At 47.7% G+C, this 19,462-nt stretch overlaps 1 protein-coding gene across 5 annotated transcripts in view; it reads right to left on the bottom strand.

Annotated features, from left to right (window-relative positions):
* CNTFR (ciliary neurotrophic factor receptor) overlaps nt 1-19,462 on the bottom strand; it is a 412,330-nt gene that overhangs the window by 121,081 nt on the left and 271,787 nt on the right. For 3 of the 5 annotated variants that reach the window (XM_077936575.1, XM_077936573.1, XM_077936574.1), the window contains one exon: nt 12,923-13,153. The exons of the other annotated variants lie outside the window; for them this stretch is intronic. In XM_077936575.1, coding sequence (XP_077792701.1) covers nt 12,923-13,153 — 231 coding nt within the window. The remainder of the gene's footprint in view (nt 1-12,922; nt 13,154-19,462) is intronic. 5 annotated transcript variants of the gene reach the window in all.

Below are 19,462 nucleotides of genomic sequence, written 5' to 3'. Positions count from 1 at the left end.
GAATCTCAGCTAAAGCATCCATGACAGATGGCCATCCAAACTCTGCTAAAAAACCTCTGTGCTTTAAAACGCCATGTCTGAGCACCTTCTATTTTTCTCCAGAGAATTCCTTGCAAAAAATCCACTCTTTAAAGCTGAATTGGAGCAAATGGCTATTTGTGTTTCCTGTGGACTGCAGTTTTTGCAAGGAAAGAGGGAGGGAGGGAGATAAATAATAATAATAATAAAAATAAATAAAAATAAATACATTTTATTTATACCCCGCCCTCCCCAACCGGGCTCAGGGCGGCTAACAACCAATAATAAAAATGAGTTGAATGAATACAACTTAAAAACAAGATTAAAATACAACATTAAAACAATTAAAATGCAGCCTCATCACAGGAGGAGAAAAGAAAAAGAAAGAGGAGGAGGGAATCAAATTGAAATGGCACTTAGACAGAGTTGGACCATGCCTGGGAAGCATGGAGGAAAGGTGAGGATGGATAACCCCCAGGATAAGGCAGCGTCCTTCCTCTGCCCTGCTTATGAAGGATGGTTCAGGGCTCTGAACTCGCCGGCCATCTTTCCGAACTTCCTGTCTCGCAAGACCATTCTCCCTCGCCGGATAACATTTCCCATTTCCTCCTTCCAATCTCTCTGCCAGAAAAAACTATTCTCTTACTTAACCTAAAGCTAACCTCAGCAAAGCAGGGGCCTTCATATTTCAAGCGTACGGGCAAAGGGGGCGGTCTTCATTGCAGCCCACGGTGTATTTGCAAACAATTACCCCGTCCGCTCTCCATCTTCATTTTCTGAGAGATGGCCTGGCCTTGTGACTTTCCGGTAATGTTTTCTGCTTTCTAAATCCATCGGCGATCAGAGGGGAGTTGGGGGGAACCATCCTTCCTCCTCGCAGGTGCTTATATGCTCTCTGGTAGCCCCACGGCTCCCTCCCACCCCGAGCCCCATCTCTCAGCCCCAACAGCAGCGGCCTGGAAAATTGTTTACAAAGGAGGAGGGAAGGATATTTTGATTGTTTGTGACACCGGCTGCCCCGGATTATCATGTTTTGCTGAGCGAGCTGAGGAAGCTTCTTTGGGCGATGCTTCAGGCGGACTCTTGGGAAGCCCCAGAAGGAACAGAGGAGAAGGAGAAATTGAGACCTGCTCCAGAGCATTTCGTAAGAACATCAGAAGAGACTGCTGGATCAGGCTGGCGAGCCACCTAATCTGGCATCCTGTTCTCAGTGTGGTCCACCAGATGCCTCAGGGGAAACCAGCAAGCCGGGTTTAAGAAAGCCACTTCCGCCCTTCGGAAGAGGTGGGATTGCGGGCGTCACAGCCCAGCCCCCGCACGATTGGGGGAATCCCCAGCCACATCACCCCCTGACCAGCCAATCAGCTGGCTCTGGGGGTGTGGCCTGCCCTATTTAAGGCAGGACTTGGCCAGGGATCTCCCTCTTTGCCGCTTACCAGCTGTTCCTGCTTTTCCCACCCTCCAACCCTATAAGGTTTTCGTTCCTTGACCTTGCTATGGACCTTGGTTGGTCGCCGTTGAGGGGCCTGGTAGGAATTTTTCCACTTGGCAAATTGGCACCAGCCACTTGGTTTTCGCCTCCCTCATAGCAAATCGTCACAACTTTCTGGGTATTGGCGGTTAGGCATTGGTATTGCTCTGTAGATGGAAGAGGGGAGGAAGCGCCATCACCTGCCCTGCATATTGAAGGGTAGTCCGGTAAAGGATTCTGGGGGGTGTGGCCCTGCCCAAAGCCTGGGGAGGTAAGGGTCTAAGGGACGCCCCCTATTGGTGACCCCGGGGGAGTTCCTAGTTTATGTGCATCAACAGGACGCCCCCTACTGGTGGTTAACCCTTCCCGGACTTCAAGCGGACGGGCTGGAGTCAGATATAGTCGGTTAGGACCAATGCCTAAGCCAATACCGCTCATCACCTGTAACCAAGAAAGTGGTGGCCTTTTTTAGCCCATTAACCTTAATAATGGTGTCATGTGTCATTATTTCCACTGGGGGGGAGGCAGGAACTCACCACACAACAAGAGCAACTCTCCCCTCCTGCAATTTCCACCTATTGAGATTCAGAAGCATCGCTACCACTGACTGTGGAGGCAGAGTGAAGCCATCCTGGCTGGTAACCATCAACAACCGTCTCCTCCAGGGCCGAATTAAGACCTTTAGAGGCAAAAGATTTTGGTGCCCCCCCAAATATATCTAATTCAAAATGGGGGGGGGGCCAATAAACCATAAAATAGAATTTTATTTTTTGGAATGAAACAAAACCTACAGTAAGATGGAAAACAATGTTGATTTTTGTATACTGTACTTCCACTTAATATTTGGATTTTATCTCTCCTACTTTTTCTAATTGCAAAGTCCTTTAATCAGAACCTCAAAACTAATTATTACAATCGCACACCTGCTTCTATGCTAAGTAGATATGAGAGGCATCTATCTAGCATGCCTTGCTGCATAGTTGTTCTGTTGGGATTTTTTAATATACCTCAACTGAGAAGATGAGTGCTCAGCTGAGCAATTTGTGAACATTCATGTTAAATATCTAGCAATGGGAAATTTCTGTGGTACCCCCCTTCCCTGGATGCCCTCAGCATGTGCTTATTTTGCTGAATGGTTAATCTAGCCCTGCTCTCCTCTATGGATTTGCCTAATCTTTTAAAGTCACCTAGGTTGGCAGCCCTCACTGCCTCCTGCAGGAGCGAGTTCCACAGATTAACAGTGCAAAGAAGTGAGTTCCACAGATTAACAGAAGTGAGTTCCACAGGTTAACAGTGTGAAGAAGTGAGTTCCACAGATTAACAGTGCAAAGAAGTGAGTTCCACAGATTAACAGGAGTGAGTTCCACAGATTAACAGTCCTGAATCTTCCAACAATCAGCTTCTTCCATTGCTTTGAGAGAGGGAGAAAAGGCTTTCTCTATCCAAGGCATGATCTTACAACCATCTATCATGCCCCCTCCCCTTTTTTCTCTAAACTAAAAAGTCCCAAACACTGCAACGTTTCCACATAGGTAATTCAGGGTCTGGGAAAGGCCACTCCTGGCTCTTGGAAGAGCTTTCATTTCCCTTTCCTGCCACCAATCCTTGCAGTTCAGGTGCACAAATTCAACTTCTTATGTGTCCCCGTCTGTGGCACATCTAATCTGCAAATCTAATCTTAATTTTGTCCTGACAGCGGCCCTGCATGGTAGACCACTCACTCCCATTTTACAGATAGAAGCGGTAAGTCCGTGATTGTCCTGGGGCCCCCTAACCCTCAAGGGGGTCCAGGCTCAGGACCAGATTCCTCTCTCCTGGCCAGCCCTGGCTCATGACTTGAGAAGGTACAGAGGAGGCAAAATGCCCAAAGGGAGGTTGAGGAAGAAGCCCACTGCCGAGGCCACAAACTTCTCCATGTAAGAGAAGCCGCCTGGGTGGAAGTCAGGCTTCTCCAAAATGCTGATCAAGGAACTTTCCAATAAATGCAATCATCTCCCTGGCTTGGAACACCCTCAGCATTAATTCGTTTATGGCTGATGGATGGATGGAGCGAGGCCTCCTTCTTGCACAAAGGCTGTGCAATTCTCTCTTGGCACTGCATTTTGCTATGAGACAATTTGGACATCAGCTGTGGGAACAGCCTTGCAATGTGCCTGCTGGCGGCTGCATGTGAATCCGGTCTCTCTCTCTCTTGCTACTTCATCCACTGAGATACAGGAGAACGTATACCAACAATAGAAGAATGGCAGAGGAAGATGTTGGACTTTTTGGAGCTGGCCGACCTGACTGGGAGAATCAGCGACCAGAAAGAAGAGGAGACACAAGAAGACTGGAAGAAATTTAAAGAATTCTTAGCTAAATATTGTGGTATAAGATAAATAGAAAATTCTTGGAAGCATCAAATAGGCTTAGGGGTAGAATAAGAATAGCTGTTAGTAAGCATTAAAGATTGGAATAATAGTAAAGGAGAAGAAGTTTGTAAATGAAAAGGGTTAATATTATTAGAAATATGATTTGGAGAACTGCTATAAAAGTGATATAATGAAATTCAGTTAGAGGGGATTTGAAGAAGTCACCTATTAATGTGAAGAAGTTGCGTATTAGAAGAAATAATATCTTTATATGTGTTTAGTTTATTGTTGTGTTTTCTTTGTTGATTGTTTTTATGTGTTTATGGGATGTTTTAAATTTTCAAAATCAATAAAAAATTTTGGGGGGCGGAGAGATACAGGAGAACGTGAGTCACTGGGGTTGCAGGAGGCAAGATTTTGTGGTGGCCAACGGCATTGCATTGTTGCCAGTCAGGAAGAGGACACACTCTCCTGAGTCCAGCGCCCCTTGCAACGCAGCACCCCCTGATGATAGCACAAGAGGCTCAGCACCAGCACCAAAACAGCCTGCAGGATCAAGCCAAAGGGGGCCATCTAGTCCAGAATCCTGCTCTTGTAGCAGAAAACCAGATGTCCCAAAGAGAAACTTGCAAGCGGGATCCAAGCGCAAGAGCCTTACTCTCTCCTGTGGTTTCCATCAGAATGTGAGAAGAGCATCTGCTGGATCAAGCCAATGGCCCATTGAATTCAGCATCCTGAACTCACAGTGGCCAACCAAATACCCTTTTTTGAGAAGCCTGCAAGCAGAATCTGAGCACGAGAGCAACTCTCCCTTTCTGGGGTTTCCAGGAACTGGCATTCGGAAGCACGGCTGCCCTTATTGAGGAAGCAGAATGCATGATAGCCATGGCTAGTGGGCATCAACAACCTTGATGGCAGAAAGAGAGGCAGAATTAAAGAACCTTTTAATGAAGGTGAAAGAGGAGAGCGCAAAATATGGTCTGAAGCTCAACATCAAAAAAACGAAGATCATGGCCACTGGGCCCATCAGCTCCTGGGAAACAGAAGGGGAAGAAATGGAGGCAGTGAGAGATTTTACTTTCTTGGGCTCCATGATCACTGCAGATGGTGACAGCAGTCACGAAATTCAAAGACGCCTGCTTCTTGGGAGAAAAGCAATGACAAACCTAGACAGCATCTTAAAAAGCAGAGACATCACCTTGCCAACAAAGGTCCATATAGTTAAAGCTATGGTTTTCCCAGTAGTGATGTATGGAAGTGAGAGCTGGACCATAAAGAAGGCTGATCGCCGAAGAATTGATGCTTTTGAGTTATGGTGCTGGAGGAGACTCTTGAGAGTCCCATGGACTGCAAGAAGATCAAACCTATCCATTCTGAAGGAAATCAGCCCTGAGTGCTCACTGGAAGGACAGATCCTGAAGCTGAGGCTTCAAGACTTTGGCCACCTCATGAGAAGAAAAGGCTCCCTGGAAAAGACCCTGATGCTGGGAAAGATGGAGGGCAGAAGGAGAAGGGGACGACAGAGGACGAGATGGTGGGACAGTGTTGTCGAAGCTACCAACATGAGTTTGACCAAACTGCGGGAGGCAGTGGAAGACAGGAGGGCCTGGCGTCATGGAGGGGGTCACGAAGAGTCGGACACGACTAAACAACAAAGCAACAACAAGTGGGCATCAACAGCCTTCTCTTCCAGCAACTTATCATTGCTTAAAAGAAATGCAAGTGGAATACAGTCTTCTGGCTCAGGGGAGAAGAAGAAAGCAACCTCCCTATTCCCTGCTGCATCTGGTGCCCAGCTGAGGGATAGAACCAGCTCCAACGGCATGGGGAGAAATCCATATTTATTAGCAACTAAGGGCTGGGACGCGGGTGGCGCTGGGACGCGGGTGGCGCTGTGGGTAAAAGCCTCAGCGCCTAGGGCTTGCTGATCGAAAGGTCGGCGGTTCGAATCCCCGCGGCAGGGTGCGCTCCAGTCGCTCGGTCCCAGCGCCTGCCAACCTAGCAGTTCGAAAGCACCCCCGGGTGCAAGTAGATAAATAGGGACCGCTTTCTAGCGGGAAGGTAAACGGCGTTCCGTGTGCGGCTCTGGCTCGCCAGAGCAGCGATGTCACGCTGGCCACGTGACCCGGAAGTGTCTCCGGACAGTGCTGGCCCCCGGCCTCTTGAGTGAGATGGGCGCACAACCCCAGAGTCTAGCAAGACTGGCCCGTATGGGCAGGGGTACCTTTAAGGGCTGATCACCTGATAATCAGAGGCTGGAGGCCCCAGGATTGCTCACAGCCAGGCCCAAACAGCAGGCAAGCAATAGATCTGCCTTTCCACCCCTCCTCCCTTGACGCTCAACACCCCCCCCCCCATCCCTTCCTGGCTCTGCTGTGTCTGTTTGTTTTGCTGTTGATTCGCTTGGCTTTTTCCATGTCATTTTCTGTCAAACCGCACACATTTTCCCTTCCCATTGCCAGCTTTTTAGTGACAGATTGAAGTGGAGGGGGGCCTGCAAGGCTGGAAGTGGAGAGGAGAGCCCATAGAGAGGACCGCCCCCCCCCCACGGCTGCAGCGTGTGGCTCCACGCCAGCTTCCCCAGCTCTGGAATTGATCCTGGCTTCCACCTGCTCTGCAGGCAATTACGCACACATGGCCCAGGATGGCTAAATCCGGCCCCCACCTCCCCGCCAAAGAGCTCGCGGCAGGGCTTCAACCTGGGCTGGTGGTGGCAGTGGCAAGGCAGGATTGAGAGGAAACCTGTGTTTCCTTCCCCTGAAACCAGCCTTTCAAATTGCAGTGTTTCTTCTGAGAGTGCTGCCTAAGTGGGAACAGCACAGCCGCGGCCTCCAGCAGTGACTGGCTCTGAAGAGGGAGCGCCAGGGAGTTCATAAGTGGCCAAACAGTTGCTTGTTTCCCTCTCTCCTTTCCTGCAGTTTCCAACAACTGGGACTCAGAAGCATCGCTGCCTTCGACCGCGGAGGCAGAGCACAGCCATTGTGGCCAGGAGCCTTCGAAAGCCCTCTCTTCCTTTTTTTTTTAAAAAAAAGATATTTATTAGAATTTTACAAAATGAAAAACGAAAAAAGAAAAATACAAAATAAAAACAGTTAAAAACAATTCCATCTTTCCATTACTTATCTTTCATTTGCTTGTTTCCCGGACCTCCTCACACCTCCCTTTTTGTATTCCCGTTCAATTTGTTAGTTCAGCAAATCCTTTCCCTCTTTGTTTATCCTAATCTTTAATCTTAAAATACTGTAACATTAAATTCTTGCCTGTTAATAGTCCATTTTTTCCTACTCCTTATAGCGTTATAGCTAAAAACCACATAACTTTTCATCCAACATCCTTCTAACATTCATTAATTTTACAATGTTTCCGTAGGTAGTCTTTAAATTTCTTCCAGTCTTCTTCCACCGACTCTTCTCCCTGGTCTCGGATTCTGCCGGTCATTTCTGCCAGTTCCATGTAGTCCATCACCTTCATCTGCCATTCTTCCAGGGTGGGTAGGTCTTGTGTCTTCCAATACTTTGCAATAAGTATTCTTGCTGCTGTCGTGGCATACATAAAGAAAGTTCTATCCTTCTTTGGCACCAATTGGCCGACAATGCCCAGGAGAAAGGCCTCTGGTTTCTTCAAGAAGGTATATTTAAATACCTTTTTCATTTCGTTATATATCATCTCCCAGAAAGCCTTAATCCTTGGGCACGTCCACCAAAGGTGAAAGAATGTACCTTCAGTTTCTTTACATTTCCAACATTTGTTATCGGGCAGATGGTAGATTTCTGCAAGCTTGACTGGAGTCATGTACCACCTGTATATCATTTTCATAATATTCTCTCTTAAGGCATTACATGCCGTAAACTTCATACCTGTGGTCCATAACTGTTCCCAGGCAGCAAACATAATATTGTGTCCAACATCTTGTGCCCATTTAATCATAGCAGATTTCACCGTTTCATCCTGAGTATTCTCTTCCGCTCTTCCTCCACAAATTTGTCTGAACCTCTTTTAAACTCATCCCAGTTGGTGGCTGTTACTGCCTCTTGTGGCAGCGAGTTCCACCACTTAACTCTGTGCCGCAGGAACGGCGGTAGCCCTCTCCTCCATGAATTTGTCCCATCCACTTTTAAAATTGTCAGATGCTGGTAGTGGTTGCTCGTGAGTAACCAGGCAGGACTCCAACCTGTCTTTTACAGGTTTTATTGATGCAAACTATATCCTGAGCAATCTCTATGTGGGGCAAGAAGCTACAGTTAGAACTGGATATGGAACAACTGATTAGTTCAAAATTGGGAAAGGCGTATGACAAGGCTGTATATTGTCTCCCTGCTTATTTAACTTACATGCAGAATTCATCATGCAAAAGGCTGGGCTGGATGAATCCCAAGCCAGAATTGAGATTGCCAGAAGAAATATCAACAACCTCAGATATGCAGATGACACAACCTTGATGGCAGAAAGTGAGGAGGAATTAAATAACCTTTTATTGAGGGTGCAAGAGGAGAGCACAAAATATGGTCTGAGGCTCAGCATCAAAAAAACGAAGATCATGGCCACTGGTCCCATCACCTCCTGGCAAATAGAAGAGGAAGAAATGGAGGCAGTGAGAGATTTTACTTTCTTGGGCTCCATGATCACTGCAGATGGTGACAGCAGCCACGAAATTAAAAGACGCCTGCTTCTTGGGAGAAAAGCAATGACAAATCTAGACAGCATGTTAAAAAGCAGAGACATCACCTTGCCGACAAAGGTCCATACAGTAAAAGCTATGGTTTTCCCAGGAGTGATGTATGGAAGTGAGAGCTGGACCCTAAAGAAGGCTGACCGCTGAAGAATGGATGCTTTTGAATGCTGGTGCTGGAGGAGACTCTTGAGAGTCCCATGGACTGCAAGAAGATCAAACCTCTCCATTCTTAAGGAAATCAGACCTGAGTGCTCACTGGAAGGACAGATCGTGAAGCTGAGGCTCCAGTACTTTGGCCACCTCATAAGAAGAGAAGACTCCCTGGAAAAGACCCTGATGTTGGGAAAGATGGAGGGCACAAGGAGAAGGGGACGACAGAGAATGAGATGGTTGGACAGTGTTCTCAAAGAGACCAGCATGAGTTTGACCAAACTGTGGGAGGCAGTGGAAGACAGGAGTGCTTGGCGTGCTCTAGTCCAGGAGGTCACGAAGAGGCAGACACGACTAAAAGACTAAACAGCAACAGCAACAACAACGAGCACAGGAGCCAACTCCTAGGGGCTGAGGTCCCTTCAGCCCCCCCCATAAAATGTTTGAGGGGGCTGTCCCCCCCAAAAAAGTTGATGGGCGTTGCCATTCAAATGGTGCATGTGATGGATGTTGTGATTGACAATGGAGGGTGGTGCTTACCTGGGTTCCTCCCTCCCACAATATTTTATTCAAGTTATTCAAATATTTATTCAATATCTTATTCTAGGTGATCCAGCACAATCTTATGTTCTTATGGTGGGGACTGGACCTGGGACATTCTGCATGCCAAACAGGTGTCCTGGCAACCAGCTGCCTTTGCTCTCCCAATCAGATTACGCCGACTCCCATTCAACTTGCGGGAAACTGAGTCAGTGGGCGACATAACCAAAATGCATCTCGGACAGAGGTCACCATTTTCCAGACGCCTCCTGTCTTCCTAGCCCCCTCCAGACACTTTTTCTCAAAAGATCCTGGAGCTACTCTGCGCAGGGGAAGCGACCATCGCTGTGCCGTGCCGTTAATCATGCGCCGGGGGCGGGAGAGTGTTAGATTAAAATCCTGCCAATTAAATTAATTGCCCTGAGAGCGCCTCACCTGATTAGCGCCATGCATCTTTAATTGCAAGGCAACCGCCAGGAGTTCTGCTGCTGTTCTGAAGACCCTTCTGTGAGCTGGTGCTGAGCGTCTTCAGATGGAGCTACCCTGTCTCCCGCCCCCCCCCTTGGGAAGAGCTGCAGGTGAACCCTACCCTAATGGGAACCAGCAGGATTCGCACTCACAGCATCGTGTCCTCGTTCTCCACACCCAACCCTCACCACCCTCCGTATCAAGCTCAAAAGCCACAGTGTGGGGAGTGCCGGGTCAAATCGGTAATGATACACTGGGCAAAGGATTTGGGACACAAGATTCAGATGGCCGATTGGGAGAGGTTATGGAAAGCAGACCTGAAATTCATGGCATGTTGTACATGGAAAGAAAATTATATGAAAATTGATGTACCAGTGGTATTTGACTCCTAGCAAGTTAGGAAAGATGTATGGAACACGGGAACCAGGCAGAGGGCCTTCTTGGTGGTGGTGCCCGCCCTGTGGAACGCCCTCCCACCAAATGTCAAAGACTAGCATTTAGAGGACATCTGAAGGCAGCCCTGTTCAGGGAAGTTTTTAATGTGTGACATTTTAATGTATTTTTAATCTTTGTTGGAAGCCGCCCAGAGTGGCTGGAGAAACCCAGCCAGATGGGTGGGGTACAAATAACAAATTATTATTACAGAACAAGTACAAACACCTGCTGGAAATGTTAAGAAAAAGAAGGTACCTTTGATCATATGTGGTGGACGTGTAAGCTAATCAAAGCTTTCTGGGAGATGATATATAATGAAATGGGGGGAAAAATGTTTAAAATAACCTTTGTTAAAAATCCAGAATTTTTATTAGGAATTATAGGTACCGACGTCCCAAAAGATCAGGAAAGACTTATGTACGGGACAAGAGGTGCTTGGATGGTATTAGCCCAAAGAAGACAGACCCAGCTGATGGACTATGCTGAGATGGCAAAGCTGACTGGAAAACTCAGCAATCAAGAGGACAAAAACTTTAAAAAAACAAGGAGAAAAATTTATGATTTATTTAGGAGACCACTGCAAGCAGATGGAAACATTAGCAGGATTTTAATCCCACTTGCAATGTAACAAATACCATGGATAATATGGATTGATATAAAATGTTGATCATGGAATAATATGCAGTTTTTAATGATGATAATAAGGCCCCCAGAGGGGTTGGGGGGGGAGTCAAGAGTAATCGCTATATATGGATATGTATTTGGATTGTTATAATTTTACGTTTTTAAAACCAATAAAAATAATCCCCCCCCCCCAAAAAAAAAGGAAAAGAGGAGACTGAGCGGAGATATGAGAGCCACCTTTAAATATCTCAAGGGCTGCCACATGGAAGAGGGAACAAGCTTGTTTCCTGCTGCTCTGGAGGGCAGGACTCGAACCCATGGCTTCAAGTTACAAGAAAAGAGATTCTGACTTAACATCAGAAACAATGTTCTGACGGCTGTTTGACAGCGAAACAGACTTCCGATGGAAGGTTGTGGTCTCCCCTTTCTTGGAGGTTTCTAAGACAAATTGGGTGGCCGTCTGTCTTGGACGCTTTAGCTAGGATTCCTGCATTGCAGGGGTTGGACTAGAGCACCTCTGGGGGTCCCTTACAACTCTACAATTCTATGGTTCTATGCACCGGTAGGATAGGGGCAGCAGGAGGAGACCCTTGCTCTATGCACTTGCTGCCTAGCAACTGTCCAGGACGCAGATCAGATACTGAAATAGATAAATACTGTCTGAGGCTACACCTTGATCACTCCTCCTGGCACCAATTCCAGAGGGCTGCATACTTGTGAATGTACGGATAAGTTGCTGCGTTGCACCTCCACCCCCCTTCCCTATTTCCATATCTTCCCCACTGTCACTGCAGAACAGAATCTCTGCTCTCTCCTTTAGTCTCCTTTCGTGCACTCCATTTCTTATCCACACAGAAGGTTTGCAACGCAGATCTGATCAGAGTCAGGCAGTTCCTTGCTAACTTCTACTGTTGATATGTATCTGTGCTTGTCCTTGGGAACCTAGCCAGCCATCTCCCCCTAGCACTGGTTAGTCTGCCCAGCAAAGGTAAGAAAATAAGAGCCAAACTAAAGGATCACAACTAACACAAAAGTAGTATTATGCAGATTCTGCAGCTGGCGAAGTACACAATGGTGCAAGAGCTCATCCGTGGGCATAGTAGAAAAGGAGGCTGAGGAGTGTAGCATGGGAGATTTCATTTCCTCCAGGATTTGCACCCCTAAGCAAACACTCCATTGCCCATCCCTTGCTGCAAAAAGAGTGTGCCCTCCCCCTTGCTGCAAAAAAACCCCAATACAGTGGACGCTCGGGTTGCGAACATGATCCGTGCGGGAGGCAGCGTTCACAACCCGCAGCGCCTGCACATGTGTGGGTAATGATTTGGTGCTTCTGCGCATGTGCAAAGCATGATTTAGCATTTCTGCGCATGCACGAGTGCCGAAACCCAGAAGTAACCTGTTCTGGTGCTTCCGGGTTCGGCACAGTGCGCAACTCGAAAACGCACAACCTGAAGCATCTGTAACCCAAGATATGACTGTAATAATTGTCTAGGGAACAAGAGAGACTTCTCGCTCTTTCTTTCCCCTCATTGCCTCCTCCCCAACCAGAATCTGGATTGCATGGCACAGACCTGGTTTTGTTTGTACATGTTACTCAGTATATGCTAGAGAAACAGCAGCAACAACAGATTTGCAATTCCCTCTTCCAGTGAACTTTCAAATAGTAGCTTCTGCCATGCTGACTGCCGCTGCATTTATGTGAACGCTTGCCATGATTGTTGATTTAAAAATAATAATACAGTAGTACCTCCGGTTGCGGATGGGATCCATTCTGGAGCTCCGGCTGGATCCTGAGATTTCCGCAACCGGAGGCACCACTTCTGCGCATCTGCGCAGTGTGCTTCTGTGCATGCACAAGCAGCAATACTTCCGGGTTTGCCGCTTTCGCAACCTGAAGTTTACGTTACCCAAGTAAGCCGAGGTTCCAGTGTAACAACAACAACAACAACAACAATACTAATACTAATACCTCACCCATCTGGCTGGGTTTCCCCAGTCCCTTGCGCTACTGGTTTCTTACTTGCTTTTTTAAAACACTGCTGTCATTTTATTTGCCACCCTGAGCATAAAGGGAGGATGGAAACACCAAAAAGAATGAAATAAGGATAAATAAAACCCAAGGGTGCATTTTCGTAAGCACAAGACGCAAAGGGGAGGAGCAAGAGGACGGACTTCCCGGCGCCATGTACTCACTTCCTACTTTGAGGTTGACCCGGTACTTGAGATGCCATGAGGAGCCCTCATAGCAGGAGTACTGTCCGCTGTGGGAGAGGTCCACGTTCCGGAGGACGAGACGGGAGCCGTTGAGATGGGATGCATCCAGGTCGGTGCTGTTGGCCGTCCAAGTGACCGCGGCATCCCTGTCCACAGACCCACACTGTAGCGTCACGTCGGTCCCCAACTGCGCGTAGTGAATATGGGATTCTGGGATTCAAAGGAGAGGAGACGTTCATTCATACCTGCCCCTTTGCCTTTCCCACTCAGCCACTTCCATCGGCAGAACTGGCACTAGTACAGGTGCCACCTAATACCTGCTCCACATCTGTAAGAAATCAGAGTGTTTGAGGACCAGGACATTCTCAGGAAAACCAAAATGCTTATTTACAAAGCTATTGTACTACCAATCTTACTATATGCATGTGAAACATGGACCACTTATAAACGCCATCTCCAACTCCTCAAAAGATTCCATCAATGGTGTCTCTGAAAAATTTTACACATCACTTGGGAAGACAGGTGAACTAATATCAGTGTACTGAAAGAAGCAAAGATCACCAGTGTTGAAACAATGATTCTCCAACATCAACTTCCTTGGACTGGTCATGTTGTGTGGATGCCTGATGATCGTCTTCCAAAGCAAGTACTCTATTCCGAACTTAAAAATGGAAAGTGTAATGCTAGTGGTCAACAAAGGAGGTTTAAAGATTCTCTCAAGGCAATTTTTTTTTAAAAAAAAATGCAGTATAAATGCAGTGCTCTAATTGGAGAACCAAAGGTGTCATGGGTTTTGGAGACACTTGAACTCAGGACGCAAGGGAGAAACGTGCTAAGAGGAAGGCACGCTTGGCAAATCCACACCATGATCAACTCCTGCCTGGAAACCCATGTCTCCACTGTGGAAGGACGTGCGGATCCAGAATTGGCCTCCACAGTCACTTATGGGCTCATTGTTAAGACCGTGTTTATGGAAGACAGTCTTACTCAGCTATGAGGGATCGCCAAAGAAGAAGGTGTCCTATTCAACAACAACAATTTTATTATTTATACCTTGCCCATCTAACTGTGCTTGCCCCAGTCACTCCTGACAGCTACCAACATATATAAAATCATAATAAAACATTAAACATTAAGAAACTTCCCTATAAAGGTCTGCTTTCAGATGTCTTCTAAAGGTTGTATAGTTACTAAACTATTTGGCTTGGGGGTTACATGACTTCATACCCTCCAACATTTCTCCGATAAAAATAGGGACATCCTAAGGAAAAGTGGGATATTCTGGGATCAAATCAGAAACTGGGATGGCTTCTGAAAATCTGGGTCTGTCCCTGGAAAATATGGACACTTAGAGGGTCTGTTGTTGGGACTGCAGAAGAGTTTACACATCTCGCCATGGATAATTATCCCGGAACGGTGGCTCAAATAGCAAGACACTTGGACCAAAGGTGTGTTTTGTCACCAGCAGAACAACAGCGTCAACATCAGAAATCAGACCTGCCAGATTGACTACGTGGGCATCTCTAAGAGAAACCTTTTCTGACAGCCCCGGCTCTTGCTAAATTGCTCGTGACCGATGCTGACCCCCTCCTGCAGAGGAGCACATGACAGCTTTCGCTCCTGGCTACAGAAGGCCACACACCGCAGCACAGGTCAACAACAAGCGTGCGAGTCTTGAAGGTGCCACAAGACCTGTTGTGTCTGCAGTGAAAGAGAGGGAAAGCGTTCCTTTGGAGGGATCATCAGTCGAGTTGAAAAAACAGTGGGGGAAATATTTACCAGCTAGGAAACACAACACCAGAGCCTGAAAGCCAGGGTGTCCCAGCGGAGACTCTGCTGACCCCCATCGCCTCACTCTGCGCATACTAGTTCTGCTGTCATGAGTTCTTTCGTACGAGATGATGGAACGTCCTCTGTGGTGCTGCAGGAACGGCGGGGCGAATAGATGCACAAACTACCATGCACTCCGAAGGACAATAAATCCCCATTAAACCTCCATCGGTGCTGATGGAGAACATTAGCTAAATGAGCACCCTGGGCAGCTGAGCGGCTTCCTTTGCTCGAGCTGCCGGCCAGCCAGGAAAGATCAACTTTCCCCCTCTGACAAGAGGGGCAGGAGAAGTTCAAAGATGCAATGGATCATTTCTGTGTGTGTCTTAAGAACATAAGCAGAGCCCACTGGATCAGGCTGATGGCCCATCTAGTCCGACATCCTGTCTTCACAGTGGCCAACCAGGTGCCCCAAAAGGGAAACCTGCAAGAGGGATTTGAGCAGAAAAACTCTCTCCTCACCGGCAGTTTCCTGCAAATGGGATTCAGAAGCATCACTGCCTCCAACTGTGGGGGCAGGAGCATAACTCTTCTTCATGTGCCTTCTCGAGAGGTCTGGAGGGCAGCAACACGAGAACGGTCCTTCTCTGTAGTGGCTCCCTGTTTCTGGAACGTTCTCCCCAAGGAGGCTCGCCTGGCGCCTTCATTATATATATTTTAGGTGCCAGGCAAAAACATTCCTCTTCAAGCAGGCCTTGGGCTGATTAATATTCTACAGCCTTTTAAATGTGTCTGTAGGAAGGGGGGGGGTATTATTTTGCTGTTTTGTTTTACTTATTTACAGTGGTACCTCGCAAGACGAATGCCTCGGAAGACGAAAAACTCGCAAGATGAAAGAGTTTTTCGTTTTTTGAGTTGCTTCGCAAGACAAATTTCCCTATGGGCTTGTTTCGCAAGACGAAAACGTCTTGCAAGTTTGTTTCCTTTTTCTTAAAACCGCTTGAAGAGGTGCAGTTGCGACTTGACCGTTCTTTGCAAGACGAAAAATTCGCAAGACGAAAAAACTCGCAGAACGAATTAATTTCGTCTTGCGAGGCACCACTGTACTTGTTTTTATCCTGTATTTTATTATGTGAACCGCCACAAGATCTTGTGATGAAGAGTGGAATAACAACAACAACAACAACAACAACAACAACGACATATCTGAACTGAGTTTTCCCTCCCAGAGGAAGGGGCAGCCAAACATTCTCATTCACTACCTGACTATAAACTACTACGTGACTATAAATGGGTGGCGCTGTGGTCTAAACCACCAAGCCTCTTGGGCTTGCCAATTGGAAGGTCAGCAGTGCGAATCCGCACACCGGGGTGAGCTCCCATTGCTCAGTCCCTGCTCCTGCCAACCTAGCAATTCGAAAGCACGCCAGTGCAAGTAGATAAATAGGTACCACTGCAGCGGGAAGGTAAACTGTGTTTTTGTGTGCTTTGGTTTCCGTCACGGTGTCCCGTTGCACCAGAAGCGGTTTAGTCTTGTTGGCCACATGACCTGGAAAGCTGTCTGTGGACAAACACTGGCTCCCTTGGCCTGAAAGTGAGATGAGCGCCACAACTCCATAGTCGCCTTTGACTGGACTACCGGTCAGTGTCACCTGTGCTGACTGGAAGTAGCCCTCCAGCTTTCAGACAGGGGGTCTCATTCCCAGCCCTACTGGGAGAGCGACCTTCTGCATGCAAAGCAGATGTTCTAATACTGATCTACAGCTTTTCGTTTAAGCCACAGAAAAATGGGAAGACGCCTCATACAGAGTCCGACCATTGGTCCAGTTAACTCAGTATGTTCAGCACCACCTGGCCGTGGGCCTCTAGGGCTCTCAGGTAAGGGGCATCCTCAGCCCTATTAACCTGGGACCTCCTGCATGCAAAGGAGATGTTCTGCCCACCTGTGTCTGGGAACTGTTGCACCGGTGCGCTGCATGGTGCGAGTTCTTCCTCCCAGGGCAGCTCTGCACATTCCTGATTTTGTGGCTGAAAGTGACACTCACGAAGCCAGGATTCCTGGGAGCACATACATATAAGCACTTTTTTTTTTTTTTTTTTAAAGGCTGCTTGGACAAGCAAGCAAAGCAATCATTGGATTTAAAAAGCCCACCTAAAGCCTGGTCATTTGGGTTCTGGATGGTTTGCTTTGGGATAGACCAGTTGAGCCACTGTCTCCTTTGCAACCCAACAACCGCCCGGTCCTATGAAACTGCACAGATGTCCGGGTATGTAGATTATCACCTCTGAATAACCCCTTCTCTGTGTGCTTTTGGGGACTCGCAACCAAATTCCTCCACACTGGCGAGGCGTGACCTCTCTCTCGACGAAAGCTGTGTTGACTCTGCCCTGATTTCTGCGTGTTTATCTGCACAACTAATAAATCTGTATCCTTTGCTGGAGCTGCTGCCAATTTGCGGTTCTTTGCTCCAGCTGGGGAACCTCAATGCCTTTCCACTCCAGAGGAGCTCTGAAGAGACAGGAGACGGGAGGAAAGGGCCCGGCTGCAACCGAAGGGGAGATCCGGCGCAAACAGGCACAGGCTTTTGACTTGACGTGCAGCTCAACCTGAACTCAGCCATTCCTGCTAGAGGACCTTGGCAACTGCAAGGCCTCAACCGCACCTTCACAGAGATAAATGCAGGAAAGGGGGGCTGGATCCGCACCTGCCAATTATTGCAATGTGCTCCATAGAATCATAGAATTGTAGAGTTGGGAGGGACCCTAAAGATCATCCAGTCCAACCCCTGCAAGGTAGGAATCTCAACTAAAGCACCCACCTATTTCACCAGCATCAACACTCAAATTTAGTAAGTATTTTGAAAGTTTGCCAGATCATCGGACTGCAGAAGGGAGAAACGATGGTTTGCACCCATTTTTTAGAATTCAGGCAACTAACAGGGGAGGGACCACAACTCTGCGGATCAAGGACCTGATTTTGATGCAGAAGGTTCTGAGTTCAAATCCCTCGCATTTCCAGTTAAATATGGAATAATCCTCTTTTAAAGCTGTCCAGGTTGGTGGCCATCCCTGCCTCCTGTGGCAGGGAGTTCCCTGGTTTAACTGTGCTTAAGAAGAGCCTTCTCTTATCCATCCCAAATCTTCCAACATTCAGCTTCACGGAATGCCTCTCAGTTCTAGTGTTAGGAGAGAGGCAGCAAAAACTTTTCCCAGTCCACTTAATGCAGCTCATTACATTCTTGCCTTAATTTATGACCAAAAACTGCCGTTACTAAGTGCCCACGTTGTGGAAGAGCAGGAGGGTGCTAAAGGTACGAGTGCGAAGACTCACCAGATAATCTGCACGCTGCCTAATTAGATCTCGCTGGCATGTTTCTGCTGCGGCTGCATGCATAATGGATGCTGTATTTACAGAGTCACAGGTGTGCAAAGAGATTGACAGGCAGATGAAAAGCGCAGGCTCCAGACCCTGCGGCTTACAAAACGAACAAGATGTGAGGATGCCAAGGGAAATAAGCCCCCTCCCCTCTGGGCCTGGGGTGGAAATCCCCCCTTGGGAGGCCAAGGAAAGTACAGGAACAGAGTGTTGCACGTCACCTTAATCTCCAAGTGGTGAGAGACCACAGGGACTTCTGGCGCTTGCGTGGGTTCAATTTCCTTGGAATGAAGACAGTCTTCAGGATACGTGGTTTTATTCAGCCTGAAGGGTCCCATCTCTTAGCTGAAGCTCTTGCAACCTGACTCATCTTTATGGGGCTGCTGATGGGGGCATTTAAGTGACCAGCTAAGGTCACAAAGAAACTTATCTGACTAGTTTGGTGAAATATACTCAGAGTCACAAAGTGATTTCATGCTCTTTATTCAGGTCATAGTGGTGAGGAGGAATGAATGAATGTCCCCTCAAAGTATCTGCTTTATATACATTATTTACACAATGGGCTGCACATGATTGGCTAATTCCGGAATTCTACTGTAAGCCAATCAGGTTGTGGATTCACTTCTATCTGGAGCATGATTGGGTGGTTCCTGCCAACCAATCATACTGCTGCATTGTTCTAGGACCAATCAGACTGCTGCATTCTGAATCCTATTGTTCTAGGACCAATCAGACTGCTGCCTTTTGGATCCTATTCAACTCAGTACATAACATTTGGCAATGGAATCCTCCGTTGTGTGTCAAGACCCCGCCACCACCCCCTCATAAGACACCAGGACAAAGATATTACAGTGGTGCCTCGCAAGACGAAATTAATTCGTTCCGCAAGTTTTTTCTTCTTGCGAGTTTTTCGTCTTGCGAAGCACGGTTTCCCATAGGAATGCATTGAAAATCAATTAATGCGTTCCTAGGGAAACCGACTTCAGACCAGGTCCGGGGACAGTCTGTCCCCCGACCTCTTCTGAAGGCTGGGGGGGGACAAGGGCTTTTCTTCCCACCCCCAGCATTTTAAAAAACCCCGGGACAGTGGAGGGCTTCTCCGCTGTCCGGGGCGATCTTAAAATGCTGGCGGGCGGCATTTTAAAATCGCCCAGGGACAGCGGAGGACTTCTCCGCTGTCCGGGGCGATTTAAAAGCCCCTGGGAAGGCAGGCAGGGGGGACAAAGACATTTGCCCCCCACCCTCCTTCAGAAGAGGTCCAGGACCTCTTCTGAAGGCTGGCGGGGGCGAAAGTCTTTGCTCCCCCCCGCCTGCCTTCAAAAGCTGTCCGGCCAAGGCTTCGCGGACCTCTCCGCAAGCAGCGGCAGCGCTAC

The sequence above is a fragment of the Podarcis muralis genome, chromosome 11, assembly GCF_964188315.1.
Source record: "Podarcis muralis chromosome 11, rPodMur119.hap1.1, whole genome shotgun sequence".
Classification (NCBI taxonomy): domain Eukaryota; kingdom Metazoa; phylum Chordata; class Lepidosauria; order Squamata; family Lacertidae; genus Podarcis; species Podarcis muralis.
The sequence above is the reverse complement of the archived record's forward strand: the minus strand, read 5'-3'. Positions and strand labels throughout refer to the sequence as shown.